This window comes from Cyprinus carpio, chromosome A15 (genome assembly GCF_018340385.1).
Source record: "Cyprinus carpio isolate SPL01 chromosome A15, ASM1834038v1, whole genome shotgun sequence".
Lineage (NCBI taxonomy): Eukaryota > Metazoa > Chordata > Actinopteri > Cypriniformes > Cyprinidae > Cyprinus > Cyprinus carpio.
This window is the reverse complement of record NC_056586.1, coordinates 14,762,099-14,783,733: the sequence shown is the minus strand read 5'-3', so window position 1 is coordinate 14,783,733 and position 21,635 is coordinate 14,762,099. Positions and strand designations below refer to the sequence as shown.

Sequence of the window (21,635 nt, the reverse complement as noted above, 5' to 3'; positions counted from 1 at the left end):
TCGAGGTATTGGCAAATACTGAATCTCTGTCGCAGAGAATTTGTCAGATCATATCGTGATGAAACATCTGATTTAATCCCCTAGTATTTTCATATAGCACTAAATATTCACGATCACCTGAAGAGGTAACCATAGCAACAGTAAACAGCCCAAGGGCTTAGAGTTTAGATCAGCACATCATATATAGAAAGTGATGTTTTCTCATATTATTATAGATTTACTTACTATCCTAAACAAAATAAAATAATTTTGATCAAATATTCTTTATGCATGATTAAAAAAAAAGACAAACTTAAGACTTTACTCCAAAATCACTCGCAGAAAGTACTATAAAGATTCATCAAACTAAAGGTCAGTGCACCATTCACCCACTGTGTGCATCAAGGAAAGAATCATGGCAAAAACAAATTGGTATTGATCATAAAACGCTGTAACTGTGAATGATGACTGTACAATTTAGTTTGTACTCACTTTATGTACACTTGATGAGGAATAACGATAAAGCTTGCCAGAAAACAACTCATTTAGCTGGTTTATGAGGAGACAGGCTCGCACGACTTCAAAAACAAACTAAATTTCCAATCATTCTCCGTGGCAGCACATAATTAGAGCATTAATTATGCTCGCATTCTTTGCTCTCCATTTAATAGCACTAATGCTAAAAAGCTTCTTGTCTTGCTGTCAAGATAAAGAAATATGAAACTGCTTGACCATTTTTTTCTGACCGAAATCGCATCCATAGGAGGAACTTTCCAGAAGCTCTTGTTCATGTCAAAGGACAATTACAACAGTGAGTTGCAGTGACAAAGAAACTGGACATCATTCATTTGTCAATCTATTCCTTTTTAAGACTGCAGTTTTGATTGAAAAGCTACTTGAATTCCCATTCTGGGTCACATTCCAGCACATGTACTCATTAGGGTGCCTGCATTTAAAAAAAAAATGCCAAAAATGAAGCCAAATTGATCAGTACATAGGTTTTGTCATTGCATCTTTATTGCCAGGTTTTATATCACCTTCAATCTTGATGGCAAATCTTCTCTTTTTGCAGTCATCAGAATGTAGCTGCCGACCAAGAGAGCCTGAGCTCCATCCACTCTTAATCTCAGCAGGAGGGTCTCACGGGCAAATGAATCAGTCCAGGGCTCTGGGAGGAATGTCAGCTGGCTGAGGGAGTAACTGAGGGAGGCCTTGAGCAAAAACTTCTCTTTATGTACTGCACAGGCTTGGGCTGCCACACATAAAAATCGTGGGGGAGAAAAGAGTCTGAATTCTGGAGCGCTCGCCCTGTTCAGTCATACTGAAGCCTACAGCGACAGACAGCTTAAGAGTTTCAACAGCCAAAAGCATGCAAGAAACATGGAAAACACTAAAAAGAAAAATAAATACATCTTGGGATTTAAAAAAAGAAAAAAACTTAATACATTATTAGTTAAAAAAATCCTTTCTCAACTTATATTTTCTAAACACAGAGCTTTGTACATTTTGGTATAGTTCTCCTTTCTCTAGCAAAGGCTGCTGGGAAAGGAGAAGAGCTGGGGTGCCCACGTTCACTGGAATGAGGACATGTACTTGGGACAGGTAAGGCTGAGAGGAGACAGTCCGTCTTCCCTAATTGACGAGTTCTGGCAGAAGCGAGAGGCCTTGTTAGAATATTCCCCTCGTTTTTGGATGTAGGTGTTCAGCAGTGAGGAAGACAGGCTTGTGTGGAGCATGTTATGGATAGAAGCGATGCCCCATCATCACAGGAGCCAGGAACTTCTGTCAGTCTATTTCTTATCTGTGGGAGGAAGATTAGGGAAGAGTAGAATGATGGAATAATCCTGAAACAGAAACTCATTGTCAAAGGCTGTTTGATTTGAAATGTTTAGCAGTCACTGTGGTGTTCACATTACCTCTGCTCTCGTCCGTATCTGCTGTTGACTCAACAGGCCTTTGGCGAAGTAGATTATAATACTTCGTTTCCATTTCCTGAAAAGCATGACCAAGTTATTACTCAAATGACTTTAGGCTTAAAAAGCTTAAAAGTATAGAAACACTGATAATCATTAATAATCAGTCAATTAATGTCAAAAACTGTTTCTTTAATATCAAGTTGCTGCACCAAACAACAGTATTCAAAGGTTGAGTTATTATTTGATATATTACCAATTTTTTCTCGAATAAGAGATTCAAAAGAAAATATATATATTTAATTATAAATAAAAAAATTCTAATATAAAATATATATATAATTAGTATTAAGATATCATTGACAACAATTAACCATTTATGAATTATTTTTAAATGTATATAATTAATAAATTCATTAAATTGTATTATTAAATATATATGTATATTATGCATAATTTATATAAATATATAAAATATTATTAAATCATTAACATTAATTCATTAATCAACATCATTAATAATTAATTAACATACATGTATAAAAGTGATTTTAAAAACTGATTTCATTTTATAATATATACACACATTTTGTCTATTTATTACAAAATTGTATACAACATTTTTTAATTATTTCTACATAGCAGTTATTAGACATAAATGATCTGTATCAGTCATAAAAATACAGTATAGTGGAGAATACCTAAGAAAACCTGACACTCCCAAATTGCAAAAAAAAAAAAAAAAAAAAAAAAAAAAAACTAATGACCCAACCTTTAAGAACTTGAAAGTGCATTAAAATAATCAAGATCACATTTTATATAGCCAACAAATCAATCCTGAGTATATTGTGAATATTTCGTGGAGCCCTTGAATTCAAAGAGTGGTAAGAGCAGACAGACCTTGAGGTGGTTGAGGTTGGCCTGCAGGCAGCGTAGATGTGAGAGGACCTGTCTGCTGAGGCGAGACGTGCTGCCTGAGGAGGGCGAGGAGAACTTGAGGCTGATGCCTGAGTCAGCAGCACAGCTGTGGGCCAAACTCGACTCCTTTCTCCGGACCTGAATATCGTCATCTGTACTGCTCTCGCCTGGGCCACCGTACCCCTCCAGAACCAGGTAAGCTGCTGAAAAGCACAAATACATCAGCCAGAACACTGGGATTTTGAAGACTACTACCTGTAATGCCACATATCCTGACACCATTTTTTCCAGCCCACTTCTCCGTATCAACCAGTATTATCACAAAACAGTAAGTTTCCTGGTCAAACACTCACTGTAGTCCTCTGGGCACTCGTAGAAGCCCGTATCTCCAGAGGTGTAGTCCTGAGCTCGACTTGGGGTGCGCGTGGAGCTGTGCTCCACCGGTGTGCGTAGAGAGGTGGTCCTGAGGAGACGACTGCCAGCCGATCTGCCCAATCGCTCGCCCTCATCCTGAGCCATCAGCTGAGTCACCAGCACCTGCTTCAGCGCCGCCACTGAAAAAGACAATCATGTGTACACAGATCTTAGTAAATTATACACTACCTCAAAACAACCTGAAATGAAGATGCATTTAACACAACATACAGGACAAGTGTGATACTGAGACCACGACTGATGTTAACGAGAAAATCAGAAATGTCTGATTCAGATGTTTTATTTAATTGAGCTGTTTTAATTGCTCACAAACCTTGAATCTGTGCTGCAATAAACTGTTACAATAGGAATTATAATAAGCATACTTAATTAAGGGGACAATCCACCCTAAAATTTAATTTGGTCATCATTTGCCTAATGTCATTCCAAACTTTTTTCGTCTGCAGAACACAAAAAGATAATTTAAAGAATGTTGGTAACTAAACACTTTTGGTTCATACAGACTTCCATTGTATTGTTTGTCCATATAATGAAAGTCAATGGGAAGCAAAAGTGTTTGGTTACCAACATTTTTGGGGTGGTATGTCCTTTACCACAAAAAGTAATATGCACCTATCTATGGATTTATTGGAACACATTACAGCATGAATACACCACAGCGATCAGGGAAATTTAAGAATCATTTGGTGTGGTTTTTTTCAATCAGTGAAACAGAGTTAGATTTTCCATTAATAAAACATACTGTATCCCAACTTGATGCGCAGATAACAAAAGACCTATGTTGACCTCATACAAAAAGCAAAAAGCTTCATGTCAAAATGCATTAGATCCCAAGCTCACATATTTGCTGTTTTCAGCAGAAATGAATCTCATTAGGAAGCAAAAGTGCACAAGATCTTAAAAGTCTTCTATTGTTAGATACTAAACTAATTAAAAGACAACTGGAAAATGAATAAGTCTTTCCAAAAGTTTTTCTTTTTATTCAAAAGTGGCTGAATTGTCAGTTTCTTGAGTTGGCAGGCATACAGACAATTGCCTCCCAGAAGCCAAAACAAATGGGCACAGTAGCCTAAACTCATGGTATCTGGCATTGTTAAGATGTTTGGCAGGCACAATTTATTAAGTAAATAATTATTTAACATTTATTATTTCAAGTTGTCAAAAATAAAACATAAAAGTGATGTGTTCGTAAGCTAATAAATGCAGTCTCACGGGTTTTAAGGGCCTCATCTGCTTTAGACGAGCAGGATACAGAGTCTGTGTCCCTGCCGTTCAAGAGCTCAGAGTCCAGATACGAGCCATCCCTGCCAGCTCTAGGGACCTGGTCCTCTTCCCCAGGGTTGGCATCAGAGACACAATCCTGCAGGGCTGCCGTGGGCGAAATTTCACTGTCTTTCTCTGAGGACAGATGATGAAGGCTCGAGCTGAGTATGGTGGCAATCAACACTTTTACAATCAGAGAAGCCTTTGTACATGCACAGCTACCTGTGGACTGGATGCTTCCTGTGGAGATCTGTTCAGAGCCTTTGCTGAACTTGCTTAACTCTACACTGTCTCTGTCACCACTAGAACACAAATGAACAGTTATGTAAGGTACAGGCCTTTATTGTTTACATAAGCTACTTTCAAATGCATTTTATGCATAGATTTTATTGTTACTCTTGTCCCAGTCAAAGATGATGAAAAATCAAACTTAATTTGTTCTAAATTATTACATTAAATATAAATATGTATAACGATAACCATGATAATGTAAACAAAAAGGTAATTATAAATCATTTTTATATAGCGTGAGCATAATTTAGCAATTTTTCAGAAACAGCATTGTATTTTTTAATACGCAAACAAGTAATTAACTAAGCATAGATCTGTAGGAAGTGGAGAGGAACTCACTCGTGCTGAGGCAAAGGAATGATGCTGTGGGGTTTGGCGTTCGTAACATCTGCCCTTTGAGCAATCTGCCGTTGCCACCTGATATAAAAGACAATTAACACTTTTCAATAAACGAGAGAGTAGTGGATTACAGAAACATGAGAAGGAGAAGTGGCGAGAACTCACATTCTCTGCTCAGACACTGTTTGGGCCATCAGCTCATAAATCTGAGCTCCGTTTTTGGACATGGAGATCACAAAGAATGATCTGTTATCTGTTTGGGGAAATAAAGCAACCCCATAAGGATTAATTCTTTAAATATATGTGGGGAGAGTGTGTGCTTTTGACAAATGAGAAGTCAGACGCTCACCCGTCGCCACCGAGCGCACCAGCACAGTGCTGAGTTTGATGATGGGACTGAATATGTGTTTTGTGTCAGCCGTTCCTGCGAGGTTCTTGCTGTGACACCTGAGAATTAAACGCTCGTCCTGCTTCTGCAGCAACACCAGGATGTCTTCCAGGAGTAAAGTATACAGCTCTGACACAAGAACAGACACCAGAGTTATTATACAATCATCAAAAAAGCAAGCTTTCAGGAAGTTTGAGAGAAGTGGCTTACCAATAGTTTTGTCTTTGTTAATCTTCCAGGACAGAGGACCCTCATGGACCATCTTCCTTTTAGTGAGATCCAGGTTCTGTGTGATAAGAAATGAATGATTAACTTGCATCCTTAAAATCCTAGTTGCTACTAGTTTTAATCACACAGCACCTAAATTTAGATTTGCTTTTCAAATCTGATCCTTATGTGGATCGACTGATTGTTTACACCGACATTTTGCAAAGTGATTGCCACATATTATTGAATTTATAAACATTTTTATCTATCTGAAGAAATATACAATTAGATTTAGCTCCTTAAGATGCTGTCTTCCTAAAAATGAATCTTAGGCACACAACTGTGATTGACATTGATCCGCATGACAGAATAACTGGTGGGATACCCTGCTATTCTCTGCTCCACGAATACGGTTCTCCGGGAAAAATGCTCGACAAATCTGTACGATTAGCACTAACCTTGAACTCCGAGATCATGGGGTTCTCGCTCTGCTTAAGGGAAGAGAGGTCCAGCCGTCTCTGGTAGTCCTCCAGTCTCTGTGGGACACAAACAAAATACATATTTATGCTAAAGAATCCATTAACATTGGCTGACCTCTTATGATTAAAAAAATAAAAAAAAATCTTAAAAGTTTCAATCCTTTAAGAAATGGACTGTAGATGCTGGAATAGATTAGATTTTCCTAGCTGCCCTCTTTTTAATGAATTTTCTAATGAATGATCTCCAGCAGTTTACAGAAGGTTTGATAATCCTGTTTTTACTCTAAGAGCATTTTCAGGGCTGATGTAAGAAGACCTGGAAGCTTTCAACCTAAAGATGAACACTGACAATCATTAAGTTTTGGTTTTCCTGTCTTTCCTTTAAGCTGACCTGAGGCTATAAAGTCTGTCAACCTTGGGCTGTCTGCCAACCCGAGAGAGAGTGGCAGCTCGATAGAGTTGCAATGCTTACCTGTTTGTTCTCTGACTCCTTCACGGACTGGTTGACGTGGCTGAGAATGTGTCGACAGCATTCGGCTGCTCGTCTCACTTTGTCTTTCTCCTCTGACTCATCTGTCGGTAAAGAAGATATATAACGTACATACACACACGTTTCAAGAAGAGACTAACCAACTCTTTAAGAACATCCTGGCCAGCCAAGTGCCCACCACTGAGAATATTGCCAAGTGCCAATGAATATGAGAAGAATCACCTCCTCCTTAATCACTAGTTATACTTTACATTTATTGCTTTCCTCTGACAATGCCAAGAGAGCCACAATTTAACACGTCTGCCAAATAATGTGAGAGACACTTTGAAATTGTTTTTCCTCCTTCAGAATATTTCAGAATAATAATGGGGATTTAAGAGCAGGCATAGCTCTAATTTACTAATGGTTGGTGTCCAGCCAGCACTTTTTTGAATAGCTTACACAATAAAGGTGAGGTTCTGACTACTTATTTGTCAAACATATAAACACCCATATAAATTTCAAGAATTAATTCTTCATCTCCCAATAATGTAGGGATTGCAAGGCAGTGATGGGGATCTGTGGAAAATTTTTTTGACGGAAAATAAAAATATCTTACAAAATGACAACACGTACAATGAGCAATATATACAGGTCCTTCTCAAAAAATTAGCATATTGTGAAAAAGTTCATTATTTTCCATAATGTAATGATCAAAATTAAACTTTCATATATTTTAGATTCATTGCACACCAACTGAAATATTTCAGGTCTTTTATTGTTTTAATACTGATGATTTTGGCATACAGCTCATGAAAACCCAAAATTCCTATCTCAAAAAATTAGCATATCATGAAAAGGTTCTCTAAACGAGCTATTAACCTAATCATCTGAATCAACTAATTAACTCTAAACACCTGCAAAAGATTCCTGAGGCTTTTAAAAACTCCCAGCCTGGTTCATTACTCAAAACCGAAATCAAGGGTAAGAGGTTAACCCAGAAGGCCATCATTGACGCCCTCAAGCGAGAGGGTAAGACACAGAAAGAAATTTCTGAACGAATAGGCTGTTCCCAGAGTGCTGTATCAAGGCACCTCAGGGGGAAGTCTGTGGGAAGGAAAAAGTGTGGCAAAAAACGCTGCACAACGAGAAGAGGTGACCGGACCCTGAGGAAGATTGTGGAGAAGGACCGATTCCAGACCTTGGGGGACCTGCGGAAGCAGTGGACTGAGTCTGGAGTCGAAAACATCCAGAGCCACCGTGCACAGGCGTGTGCTTTTGAACCAGAAACAGCGGCAGAAGCGCCTGACCTGGGCTACAGAGAAGCAGCACTGGACTGTTGCTCAGTGGTCCAAAGTACTTTTTTCGGATGAAAGCAAATTTTGCATGTCATTCGGAAATCAAGGTGCCAGAGTCTGGAGGAAGACTGGGGAGAAGGAAATGCCAAAATGCCTGAAGTCCAGTGTCAAGTACCCACAGTCAGTGATGGTCTGGGTCAATGAAGGGCAGGGTCAATGCAGCTAGCTATCAGGAGATTTTGGAGCACTTCATGCTTCCATCTGCTGAAAAGCTTTATGGAGGTGAAGATTTCGTTTTTCAGCACGACCTGGCACCTGCTCACAGTGCCAAAACCACTGGTAAATGGTTTACTGACCATGGTATTACTGTGCTCAATTGGCCTGCCAACTCTCCTGACCTGAACCCCATAGAGAATCTGTGGGATATTGTGAAGAGAAAGTTGAGAGACGCAAGACCCAACACTCTGGATGAGCTTAAGGCCGCTATCGAAGCATCCTGGGCCTCCATAACACCTCAGCAGTGCCACAGGCTGATTGCCTCCATGCCACGCCGCATTGAAGCAGTCATTTCTGCAAAAGGATTCCCGACCCAAGTATTGAGTGCCTAACTGAAAATACTTATTTGAAGGTTGACTTTTTTTTGTATTAAAAACACTTTTCTTTTATTGGTCGGATGAAATATGCTAATTTTTTGAGATAGGAATTTTTGGGTTTTCATGAGCTGTATGCCAAAATCATCAGTATTAAAACAATAAAAGAACTGAAATATTTCAGTTGGTGTGCAATGAATCTAAAATATATGAAAGTTTAATTTTTATCATTACATTATGGAAAATAATGAACTTTTTCACAATATGCTAATTTTTTCATAAATATATAGCTCATATATCGTTCAGAAATCATTCTAATATGCTGATCTGCTGCTGATGAAAAAATCTTCTTATCAGTGTTGAAAATAATGGTTGTCGAGGTCTTATGCAGCGTTATGAAAAAGATGGTCAACATTTAATAACGGAAGCGACTTCCTTAAAATTTTCAGGACTTACAACTGAATTTTTATTAAGTTTGGTTGTTCCAGTCGACAACTAGCTGTCTGTCACATCACTGACATACCTATGGCATGAGGTGAGAGTGTCACAAATCATTTTTTGCTGTCAATCAGCAATGCTATGATTGACAACCCCTTTCGGGTTACACAAAATGATAGAACAGATGTTTTCTTTCGTTCTCCAACTGTTTTCAAATGCACAGAAGAACAGAAGTCACACCTGGTAGTAAACCTGGATGTCAATTTTAAACGTAGCTATTCTGTTCTTAATTATTTTTTTTGTTGTGAATTTGTTTTAAATGTTGTGTAAAACAAGAATTAATTTAACTTTAATGTAAATCTTGCTGCAAGCGATGCATAAAACAGACTAAAGGAGGCCTGGATGCATGAAGGAGTAGAATACCTGTGTACTTGACAATGTTGTCCATCAGTAAGGGGTACTTTGTGAACCTCTGCATCTCTGCAGGGATGATGTCCTTCAGCTGTAATCGTCGACACAGTCGATTGCTTTCAGCCTCCTGCAGATGGTGCAGAGACAATCAAACAAGAAATTGAGGACAACAGTACATGCAAATCCACAACAAAATCCTCCCTAATCTTTTGCATATTTTTTTCGTTATCAAGAGTCTCCAACATCATGAATAATACACTTCAGTGTGGGTTTTATCCTTCACTCAAGTGAGAAAGTAATCCTCTGCAAGTCTCAATATTGTGATTTGTCAGCAAGGTAACTGGAATTACTAATGTCTTGGTGAACCACCACAAAAACACCTCTGAAATGTGTAAATATACTGTCACCTCACTCACAAACATCTTCATGTCGTCCATCAGAGGGACAGTTTAATCAAAAATTTATATACAGTACTTTTATCATTTATTCACTCTCATCTTGTTCCAAACCTGTATGATTTTTGCTTAGATGACAAGATGAGATGTTAGGCAGAATCTTCATGCTGCTCTTTTCTATACCAGTCTTGTCAATATTAACTAAAGCTATTAAAAATAACTTTTATTCATTAAAATAAAGCAGAAATAAAACATAATATAAATATTAGATGACAATTTAAAGTTAAACGATTCAAATTAGAAATGATACCCGTATTGCTAAAATTAATGAAACTAACACTGAAATGAAAAATAAATAGAAATGTAGAAAAACTAATAAAAATGGCAAAAGCACATAAAATTACTAAAACTAAATTTTAAATGAAAATTGAAAATAGAACATATGGATGAAAAATCATCAAAATACGAATAAATACTATAATAACATATATAAATAATACTAAAATAACTGTTCCATACAATTTGCCACAGCCATAGCTGTGTTCTTCGGCACCGTTCTTCAGATGAGATGTTTTTTTTTTTTGAATTATATATTTTATTTGAATTTTGTATACAAGTAACAAAAGAAAAAACAGACAGAAAAAAATATACAGAATAGAAACCACAAGCAAAACAGAACACAGACACCAAAAAAACAAAAAAAAAAAACAAACAAAAAAAACAAACAGGGCATATTTAAAAACAACAGTAATTAAGTACACTGCTGCACCACTGACATTAGAATCTCAACACAAGTACTAAACAGAGATGATAAAGGTGGTTGGCACTCTATGAACTCCCTTGCTGCTCCAACTCAGTGTTATATTTGTCAAGGTGAGCCAAAAATGGCTCCCAAATATCTGAAAATTTATTAAGATTGTCCATCATGCCATAGCGGACCTTCTCCATATGCAATATACCAATAAGCTCACTTAACCAGATCCTAAAATGAGGCCGCAGTATCTGACTTCCAAAGTTTTAAAATCATTTTCTTTGCAACTACCATTCCATACATAATTGGGCTTTGCATCGAAAACTCTGTGATTAAGTAAAGAAGGAGAAAACCCCAAACAATGCAATCATTGGGTCAGGTTCAAATATACAGCTGTACATGTCAGAGAACCACTTAAATATGCTACACCAAAAATTATTCAGTTTCGGGCATGTCCAAAAGATGTGAGTCAGGGAGCCCTTCAGATGAGATGTTTAAACTGAGGTCCTGACTCTCTGTGGTCATTAAAAATCCCAAGGCACTTCTCGTAAAGAGTAGGGGTGTATAGGTGTCCTGGCCAAATTCCCTCCACTGGCCCTTGTCAATCATAGTCTCCTAATAATCCCCAACCATTGAATTGGCTCATGTCTTTTGAGGTCATATTGAGGCTTTGTGTGAGGAACAGAATGAAGCAAGTCATTATTCACTGAAAATGTTTCCCTTCACCTCTGCTCTCATTAGTCACCATTAATTTTCAATTCATGAAAAGAGCAGTGTGAAACCTCCTTTTCTGTTCCATAGAAGAAAGTCTCAGTCAAATGGATTTGGAACAACATGGAGGTGAGTAAACTACGGCGATTTGGGGTGAACTGCTTCTGTAAAATGTGAAAAAGCTCAATTTGATCTAATATACACCTTAAATGCACAATGAGGATTTTACATTTTTATTACACCTTTATGTTCTAGTGCTTACACACTAGTTTTCTCAATGGAGAGATTAGCACGGTTGATTTCAGAAAATGCAGTGTATGTGGAAAGGCTGTTAAATCTGAAGTCTTACTCTCTGTGTTCCCTGCATCCACTTCTACTTCAAGACAAAAACAGTGCAGAGACAAACACAAGCTCTCAACACTCCCAAGGCTCCACACAACTACATCTGCCTAAGGTTCATAAACTCTTATCTCCAAGATATGCAAATTCTACAGTATATCCTACAAATAAAATTCTAATTAAACAAAATCTCTTTTACCTTCCGTTTACTCTAATGTTTTGCTGCCAGGCAAAGCTGATACCATTACAAATTCAAAGATTACTTTAATTAGATAAGCATCTCTTCTGCTGTAACACTATATCAACACAGCAAACCTGCCATTTGCTGTAAAATTAGCAGGAGTGTCAATTTACTAAAATGTAATTAGAATTAATTACAAAATAAAAATAATCAAGTTGATACATTAACACATTCGGTTCCTCCTAAAATAACATACATAACAGAATGAAACAGTGAATATTGTAAAATATATATGAATAATTACTTTTTACTCTGTAAAAATGCAAATGTACACTACCATTCAAAAGTTTGGGGTCATTGAGATTTTTTTAATAGTTTCATTCAGCAGGAATGCATCAAACTGATCAAAAGTGACATTAAAAGATATAATGTAACAAAATATTTCTATTTCATATAATCTTTGTTCTTTTTAACTTTCTGTTAAGGAAACAATATTAAAAAATTGCATCACAGTTTCCACAAAAATATTAAGCAGCAAAAAAGTGTTGAAACCTTGTTTTTACCACTAGTGAATGATAATAATAAGAAATGTTACTTGAGCATCAAATCAGCATATTAGAATGATTTCTGAAGGATCATGAAAATTCAGCATTTTAAAATTAAATTTTTTTAAATACATTAAAAAAACAACAATTATTAACTGTAATAACATTACAATTTTTTTTTTTTTTTATGAAATAAATGCAGTGTTGGTGAGCATAAGAAACATCTTTCAAAAGAATTTTAAAAACCGTACTAACCCCAAACCTTTGAACGGTACTGTATGTCTGTAGTGCCGCAAACACAGTCTTTCTCAACTAAACTGCAGCTCTCACGGCCCTGCAGCCAGCGAGGAGTCTCGACCCACCTGCATGAAGGAGGTGAAACGCTGGTCCTTCTTCTGCCGGGATTTGATGAGCTCCAGGGCGAAGGGCTGGTTACTGCAGAAAGTGCCCACTGCTTGCTTGATCTTCTCCTCCTCTCCACCACTGAACTAGAAAACAACAAGCCAGAGGATTTGTGGGTGGGTGGGAGTCTTATCACTCAGAGAAGACCTACCACAATGGCCACAGGATACGAGCAAAACATGAGCCCTTACCCAAGCCAGCAACTCATCTCCTATGTGGTCGATGACCGATGACTCGTTCTTCTTGCGTATCGCTGTCATTTGATCTGCTATCCTCACTGAAATTTTAAACAGCAGATGCCATGATGTGAAACATGTGGCGGTTTATAAGAAGAAAATGTATCGGAAGCAAACATACTGTGCAACTGGATGATTTCCTCCAGGTTGGTGAATATGTTCTTGATGTCAACAGGGGGCAGTATGTTCTCTCGGGTGAGTTTCTGGTAGAAGACACTGTCTAGGACCTTCAGCATGCGTACATGAGTTCGCTCCGTGTAGAATAGTTCTAAGAGCATCAAATAAACTGAGGGTTACTTTAAAACCAAAAACCAAAACAACACCTCTAAAAATGCATTGTACATGTTAAACCTACAGATTTAATGAGCACCTATCTGATTTATGTAGTGAAATGAGAACAACATTGTACCATTAATGACTTCTTGTCTCTTGATCTCGTGGGGCGTCAGGCCTGCTAAAACATCACGCCTGACCACCTGCTGCCAGTTTGGAGGATCTACATCAGAGTAAACATCACTCCCCTGATCATCCTCACTCTGCAACTCTTCAAACCTGTGAGGGAGGAGATGGTACACAGATTAACACCCTCATTAAACTCAATGTGTATCTCTATCTGAATGTGAGAGCTGGTGCAAAATAAGAGGATATGCACACAAGAAGCCTTTCAAAAAGAGGGTTAACTGTATTCAAACCAAGTTTCATGCACAATGTTACACGAAAAACATTTTAGTCAGACTGTGCAACTACTGGTATAATCTCAGCCAAATCAATCGATATTTGATGCTTAATGTGGATAGATACTTAAATAAATAAGACTGCACTATGAGCATGGCAGCCTAGCACAAAACAGAAACCAGGCAGTGGAGAAAATGTCCTCATCACAGCTCGTTAGGGAAAAATATCGACTGTTGCTTTATCATGTCGCTTTTGGATAGGACACAGTGTGATGTGGGTGATTGACAGCAGCCAGTGACCAGTACCTTCTACTCAGTTTAGGTGTGCCCACATCAAGGAGTCTGAAACACAGTACATACATACTCATTACACTGACCAAAAGTGATCACATTTATATTAAAATCTTGGGTGATAAGATAAACCATTTTATGGCTTTTAGTTTATAAATGGCTGGATTTTGCTAACAAAATTTCACTGAACAACATTAAACGTAACCACGCATTGAGACAGATCAAGACTATGTTTGAAATAAGTCTGAAATAATAAAGAAACAGAAATGCACCTGTATCCATCTTCTTCTAGCTGATCCATATTGTATGGAATGTCATCACAGGGTGGGTAGATGCCGTCCAGCACATCTCCAGATTGCAGCCCATCACTGAGCCGGGGAACCACCGCAGACGAGCTCATATCTGAGGACACACAAGAGACACTTTCAGATGGCATGTCCAGGAAATGAAAGGAACCATCACTCTGATGAATGAAATTGGAGATGCAAAACTCACTAAACTCCAGGTCCTTGCCAGAGGGGTCTGACGGTGAACTGTAAGGGGTGCTGAAGGGGGGAGAGGTGATCAAACTAGGGCTATGTAGGAGGTCTGAGCCCTCACTCGACTGACTGCCCCGCAGACGTCCACCCTCTATCAGCTCTGACCCGCCCAAAGCTGGCTGAGACATCTGCTTCTGAGGCCGATGCTTGATGTTGTCCCCGGCCCTCCCAGCTGCTCAAACACACACCAAACAAGATTTGCCATCAATATGAATATTTCACCACCCAGAGGAAGGAAAGCAAAATGAGGGCAAGTCTTCTGCTTTTAGAATTTGCCAGGAATTGCAAGCTTTTAGGCCTAACATCAACTACACTACCAAAAGTTTGTGGTCAATTTTTGTAATGTTTTTGAAAGTCTCGCCAAGGCTGCATTTATTTGATCAAATGTAACTTTTTTGATACTGTTATATATTTTAAAATGTAATTTATTCCTGTGATGTAAAGCTGAATTTTCAGGAACCATTACTCCAGTCTTCAGTGTCACATGATCCCTCAGAAATCATTCTAATATTCTGATTTAGTGCTTAAGAAACATTTCTTATTATTAATGTTGCAAACAGTTGTGCAGCTTAATATTATTGTGGAAACCATGATACCCATGACTTTTTCAGGATTCACTGATGAATAGAAATATCAAAAGAATAGCATTTATTTGATATCAAAATAAATGTGCTGTCACTTTTGATCTAATACTTGCTAAAGAGAAGTATTAATTTCTTTAAAAAAGTACTTATTGAACGGTAGCTTATATTTGATTGCAGAATCAACATATTTTAACAAACAAATGTAGACAGAGTTTTAAACATGTTAACTAAAAACGAAAAACAAGCCATGCCTACTAAAATGCCTGTTTTTAATAAAATAACATCAAAGACAGTTTCATAGCTAGTAAATATATATGTCAAGTACATTTTTTCAAACCAGCCGCTGGTTAATGCTGGATCAGAATCAACAAAAAAAGTTCAAAGCCTTTAAAAAAAAGCCTGTCTTCAGTAGCTGCAGGTTGTTGAACTTTACATTAGACTTACACGGTACTGAATCGATGCGACTGGGCCACCGCTGGGGCACCCGGATGGGAAAGCGAGGCTTTTTCAGCTTCTCCTCCCCTTCCTTCTCCGTTTTGCTTTTCTGTTCAGAAAGGATAAAACAACAGTCCTCAGGGTTAGGACATTGCCATGGGAAGACGGAGAAGATAATTACTCTGTTCCAAGACCTAGTAAACTGCCTATAGAGAGAGCCTTTCAAGACATTATAAGCATGCTCTGGCCATGAAGGCAATATAATTATCCCACACTGCATGTATCGTTCACATAACAGAATAAATTATACAATACAATGTAGTAAAATAGTTTTTTAAAAATATTAATTTCTTTATTTTACAGCAAAATAGTAATATATAATTTTATTTGGATTTTACAATTATTTTTTACAAATATCTAACGAAATCCAAAAAAGTGGTTATCTTTTTTATATTTATTAGATTAATATGCTAACAAAAAAACTATACTAATGTCATAGTATTTTACAAAGAACGTTCCAAATCAGTCAAATAAGTTTCCATTAGAATGATCCCTCACAAGGTAAGTGCCTGTGTAGACAAGAAGTCAGGTTTTGGAACAGAGTTATGTGATAGAAATGTGAAAATGTGAGGTGGCATATATATACCCTTAGTTTGGAAGGAAGAAAATTAATTCGAACTCGTTTGGACTCCAGGTTTCGTTGCTCTTTCACCCGAACTCCCAGATGCTTCATGTACATAAAGATCACATACTGTATGGAGTTGCTGGAGGAGACAAAACTGTGTATTAGAGCTGAATTTAACTCTTTTTCATGGTCCAAACTTAGTAACTACTAAGGCTGTGTATCACCAGAACAGTTACGATACGATACGCATCACAATACAAAGGCCACGTTCGATACATATTGTGATACAGGACTGCACTAAATTTCACCTCAGCAGAATTTAGTAAAACAGCTGTTTATTAAACACAGCATACTATAGGGCTATTTCTAACTACTGGCAGAACAGGCAGTTGACCTCTGTATTATGAAGGGCCTCCATAACTGTACCACAGTACAATATAGGTAATGGCATATGTTTCATGTTTACATTGGGCACTCCCCACCAGGTACAATATTCTGATTGTTTGCATCTTGTTTTTAAGCCCATAAATAATAATGTGCTCGTTCTAATAAATTTATATTGTAATGTACTCATACTAATATATTTAAAAAATCATATTTACATTGCTGGTAGGTTATCATTGCACAAATTAATACACTTTTTACATAAAAAAAACCCCAAAACAAATTAGAAGAGTTCTAAACTAATGCGCCGTCTTCACTGTATCTCATGCACACACGTTTAGTTACACATAGACATTCAAACTTTTTAGCACTGCCCCACAATTTTAACAATAAAATAGCTTAATCGCTCAAGAGCTACATTATCTTTTTCAACAAGGAGCTGGTAACATCATTGTTTATAAAGATTTGAGTCTCTGAGGGTTGTGTTGTGCCTGTTGAGTGCTGGTGGCTCCATGTGGCCAACTCCTCCTGTTCGACATGACTCCTGTCTTATAGTGCCCTACTGCCATATGTCTCCAAATTTACGTGCACAAGTCCATCATCTATCTTCTCACATATGTCTCACATTCATAAATCATACAGGCTTGTGGTGTTTCCATATGGCATCTCAAATATGTTTGCCTACATGATGGTAAATGAGGACTAGGAAATGCATGAAGATAAGAAATCTCATTAAATCGCTCTGTTTTGCAGCATCTTGCATTTGTGTCAAGTGTCAATACGCTGGCGCACCCCAGGCTGACAATTTACAAACAAATCCAACACAACATCTTTATGCACGATCAAATAACCCTCATCCTTAATGTCTTTATTGTCGATCTTTATGAATGAGGTTTGCCGGAAGAAAACATGATCAATTCTCACCATTTCTCCTCTTCTGCGGTTTGTGAAGTCAACCTGAAAGAGACAAATGTGTAAGACAGAGGAAAGCCATTAAGCAGACAATCTTGAGTATGCTGAGTAGGGCTGGATGATACTTGGAATATATTTGGATATTTACGTAGTTTTTTCTGAAATGCATAAATAAAAAGATTAAAAACACTGAGAACAATAAAGCTAAATAATTTGTATTTAGTATAACAATTTCTCATTTTTTTCAGTCTACTGACAATATTAAATGTATATTTTGATATTTGTGTATTTGCTCTGAAATAGATAAATAAAAGCACCAAAAGGGTGACAACAATAGCATTAAAATGTTATTTTTAAAAATAGATTGCTTTGTGTAATTGCATCAGCAAAATCACTGCAAATGTATCATTGCTATTCAATATATCCAGCTGATGCGGAGTGATTAACTGTGTGTGAGATTCTCACAGGATGTCATCTATCTTGGATAGGATCCTTTCAGCGCATAATCTCTCTCTCTCTTGAGCCAGCTGTTGAAAGTCCAGACGAGACAGCTCTACATCAGCCAGGGTCAAGCCCATACTGCGCTTCTGCCTGTAAGAGTGGATGCAGTTGTTTTGTAGGTGTTACTGTCAATCTGAAGGACTGCAATGTGGCAGCACAAGTTAGTGATGAAATGAAAATGTCTATATTCCTGACCTGAAGTCCTCCAAGTTTCTCTGTACATCTGGAAGGAGAGTTTCCTGCATTGTCTTTAAATATTGCCTGTGTAATTCCTCTGGAATCAGCTCTGGTCTCCGCCGCTCTGACAACAAAAAAAGGAAAGAAAAAAAATTGAGCACACACACATTTCAATATTTTATATTAATAATTTTTTCTAGCCCCTTATCCTCACAAAATCCTTTTCATCTTTTTCCATTTTAATAAAAACATTTTAGGGACCATTAGCTGATCCAAAAATCTAAGTGATATCAAGTTTTACTGCCTTTGTGACTATGCTGACATGTCAGACTCACATAGACGTATATTACACTGTCTAAATAGGGACATATAATGGAGTTAAATAGTTTTATGTAAAACTTATTTATAATTGCATTATACAAACCAGAATCTTATTTTAAAAAAAAAAAAAAAAACATAAAAACAAAAAACAAACCAAACAACAACAAAAAGGACAAACTTCCCTCAAATTACAGTTAGGTACATAGAACACAAAAATATTTCTCTCAAATGCACATTTGAACACAGCCATACATGACCAGTAAACAACCTGCATGAACAGAAACATCAGTATGCGTCACTAAACATGTTGCCTTTTTAAGAAATGTCAAGATGACACACGGGACCAAGTGCTTCAGAAGCTAAATCCATAATTACATGAAGAGTCAATGTGAATGTTAAACAGGATTTGTGCTTTCTGAACAATTGCAGGTCTCCCACAAAAGGCTGAGAAATGATTATGTGGTTGGATGTTAAAATGAACACACAAACAACAATGGGAGGGTGAGAATGATTTTTGTGCTTCCATTAAGACAGTTCTAAAATTAACTGTGCTTACCGAGCTCAGAGGAGATGGATTCAGGCACAGCGACTTTCAAATTCTGTTGAACAAAATAATAAATTAAAAAGGGCTTTCTGACAAAAGCGGCATTTTTTTTTTTTTCTCCCTGCAAAACAACTACAAACACTACAATAACAAAGTAACAAAACAGCAGAGCTTTGGGAAAGGATATGCACGAGTTCCAAATGAACTCCCCGTTCATCTGGCAGAAAGAGAACAAAGTTTGCTGCAGGGAAGACGCGCACCCACTCACAAACACAGAGTTTGAGAAAAACAATATGCAATGACCATGGAGGTAAAAGGTTGTCTGAGAGTGTGTTTGCTTCCTGACCCTGAGGGTGCTGGGAAAGGAGTAACTCTCCACACACCTCTCAGGACAAAAGGCGCGGTTGCTCTGGGTGGATACAGGCTTTTGCCTCAACTTGTCCACAGACCAAATAATACCAAGGCACAGCAGAAAATGACGGGGTTGCCGAGAAGAGATGAGGTGTGAAAAGCTCCACTTACTGCCCCCCGGTCTATAAAGAACGTCAAGAAGTCCATGAATATCCGCCGTGTTTCTTTGGAATTGGTTTGTTTGTAGAGGTCAGCGTACAGGTAGCAGAGCTGTGGAGGCAAGTGAGATTCAGTAAGCGATAAATAGCAATTTGAGACAGATTTGTGAATTTGTTTGATTAAAATGTAAAACATTACTGATGATACAGATATGGTCACCAGTAAACACTAAGTTTCAAATATTTGTGGTCAGGAGTTTTTTTGTGGCTGGGCGATATGGGCAAAAAAACATATCTTGGTATTTTTTGGCTTTGTGATATACTTTCTCTTTGGATTAAAAAAAATAAATAATAATTATATACTCTCTCTTTGGATAATTATATACTCTCTCTTTGGATTAAAAAAATAAATAATAATTATATAATTATATATATATATATAAAACAATATCCTGTTTTTATTTTTTATTTTTGCATCATTTTATATTAAAGGCAATGAAAACAAATATAGTGAATATAATCATGTAGGCTATAATATCCCATGTTTAGGACAATATGGTTTATGCACTCTTCTCGGAGCATTTTTTTTAATGTTTATGAGAATAAATTTTTTGTACTTAGTACCATATAGTTTATAAAAAACATATCGACATGGTTTTTTAACTCCTGCGACTCATAAACAGTGGAATGCACTTCCGGTTGCCGTGAGATCCTCGCCCACGTTGGACACTTTTAAATCTAGATTGAAGACTCATTTATTCTCTTTAGCCTCAATGTATTTAGACTTGGATCCTCTTCTCATGAAAAGAATAATCAATGGCGAGACATAATTTCATATATTCTCACGTATGGCGAACTGAATTAATGCAGGCGTGCTTATAGCTTGACAAGTTACTGATTATCAAAAATCCGAAAATCTCTTCTTTAAAATCTACGGGAAATTTTTTGTCAACCCAAGTTGACAGTTTTACTGTCAGTCAAGTGAAAATTATAAATCTGACTGCTGAGAAAGCATGACCAATAGCAGTAGTCTCGCTTGCCTTTGCAAGTACTGCTTATTACTGCTGGAACTCACCAGAGGTGCAGGGTCAAACTGAGAGATCACATGGTGCAGGAAGGCAGCAAGATGAGCGGGACGAGTCTTGAGCAGCTCGATACTCTGGAAGCAGCTGCACTGGCCGTTCACCTGAGACGCATCAGATCAGGTTAAAGAGGCAGGTGGCTAAGACCATGGTACCTGCACTGAGGGAAAGGAACTGAAAATACCTGCTCCTGCTCAATGTCAAAGTCATCATCTTCAGCAGCAATGATCTCTGAAGCCAGGCGGGAGGGTGGGTTCCCTATGGTGGATGAGAAACGAGAATCCTACAGGAAGTAGAAAGGTGTGACAATTATGCTCATCAGAAATCAGGTGGAAAGGTCAGTCAAAAGCAATGGTTCCCACCAGGTCAGAGCCGTCCTCGACATCAGGGGAGGTGCAGGAATTGAGGCTGTCTCTGGGGGTGCTCTTTGGACTGGAACAGTTGGAGTCCTGTTGGTTCTCTGGAGAGGCTGGGTAGAACCGGTGCTGGACCTGCACATCACACACCATAAACACAATTAATTACACCACAGGGTTGCAAGGAACAAAAGCCACTGAGTACACTCATGATAAGTGCCACTGTTTAACTGAGATCAGTGAAGATATCTCAAAGAAAAGAGAGCGCAGTGTACGCTTACAGATGACACTGAACTTCCACTCCAGAGACCCTCTGGGCTGAAATCTCCCTTATATTGATCCTCATCCACCCAAAAGCCATCTTCACTGTTCCTGAGACACAGACTCTCCTAAAGCATAGATTCAGATACAGTCAATACATGCTTAACAATTCAAAGCTACAGAATCAGATTCATGATATTTTGAAACTAAAAAAATGTCTAATTAATGGTCAAGCAATATATCAATCAGAAAACTGCTTGCCCAAAAATTATCGCATAAGAAACAAGGGAAAGCTGCAATTATCTAAAAATGCACATATTTACAAATATATTTTATTTTAGTAATTTATTAAAAATTTGAATTCCAGGTTTTTATATAATTTTTATTAAGATAAGAAAATAAGCCACCTATTACATATTTACAAATATATTTTATTTTAGTTATATATATATATATATATAT

The 21,635-nt window shown here is 37.5% G+C and overlaps 1 protein-coding gene across 5 annotated transcripts in view; it reads right to left on the bottom strand.

Moving 5' to 3' along the window:
• Positions 1 to 974: 974 nt before the first annotated feature.
• arhgef12a (Rho guanine nucleotide exchange factor (GEF) 12a) overlaps positions 975 to 21,635 on the bottom strand; it is a 54,156-nt gene continuing 33,495 nt past the window's right edge. For 4 of the 5 annotated variants that reach the window (XM_019117256.2, XM_042771149.1, XM_019117255.2 and 1 more), the window contains 31 exons: positions 21,194 to 21,301; positions 20,919 to 21,047; positions 20,741 to 20,839; positions 20,550 to 20,660; positions 19,488 to 19,586; positions 18,978 to 19,020; positions 18,119 to 18,224; positions 17,888 to 18,013; positions 17,435 to 17,467; positions 16,148 to 16,265; positions 15,511 to 15,610; positions 14,439 to 14,654; positions 14,216 to 14,345; positions 13,959 to 13,994; positions 13,388 to 13,530; positions 13,100 to 13,246; positions 12,934 to 13,019; positions 12,703 to 12,828; positions 9,431 to 9,545; positions 6,685 to 6,785; positions 6,192 to 6,269; positions 5,737 to 5,812; positions 5,488 to 5,655; positions 5,304 to 5,391; positions 5,139 to 5,216; positions 4,731 to 4,810; positions 4,458 to 4,643; positions 3,164 to 3,364; positions 2,793 to 3,013; positions 1,896 to 1,971; positions 975 to 1,780 (listed from right to left, as the gene is read on the bottom strand). In XM_019117256.2, the coding sequence (XP_018972801.2) occupies positions 1,770 to 1,780; positions 1,896 to 1,971; positions 2,793 to 3,013; positions 3,164 to 3,364; positions 4,458 to 4,643; positions 4,731 to 4,810; positions 5,139 to 5,216; positions 5,304 to 5,391; positions 5,488 to 5,655; positions 5,737 to 5,812; positions 6,192 to 6,269; positions 6,685 to 6,785; positions 9,431 to 9,545; positions 12,703 to 12,828; positions 12,934 to 13,019; positions 13,100 to 13,246; positions 13,388 to 13,530; positions 13,959 to 13,994; positions 14,216 to 14,345; positions 14,439 to 14,654; positions 15,511 to 15,610; positions 16,148 to 16,265; positions 17,435 to 17,467; positions 17,888 to 18,013; positions 18,119 to 18,224; positions 18,978 to 19,020; positions 19,488 to 19,586; positions 20,550 to 20,660; positions 20,741 to 20,839; positions 20,919 to 21,047; positions 21,194 to 21,301 (3,435 nt within the window). In that variant the 3' untranslated portion in view covers positions 975 to 1,769. The remainder of the gene's footprint in view (positions 1,781 to 1,895; positions 1,972 to 2,792; positions 3,014 to 3,163; positions 3,365 to 4,457; positions 4,644 to 4,730; positions 4,811 to 5,138; positions 5,217 to 5,303; positions 5,392 to 5,487; positions 5,656 to 5,736; positions 5,813 to 6,191; positions 6,270 to 6,684; positions 6,786 to 9,430; positions 9,546 to 12,702; positions 12,829 to 12,933; positions 13,020 to 13,099; positions 13,247 to 13,387; positions 13,531 to 13,958; positions 13,995 to 14,215; positions 14,346 to 14,438; positions 14,655 to 15,510; positions 15,611 to 16,147; positions 16,266 to 17,434; positions 17,468 to 17,887; positions 18,014 to 18,118; positions 18,225 to 18,977; positions 19,021 to 19,487; positions 19,587 to 20,549; positions 20,661 to 20,740; positions 20,840 to 20,918; positions 21,048 to 21,193; positions 21,302 to 21,635) is intronic. The other variant, XM_042771150.1, reaches the window with a different exon arrangement.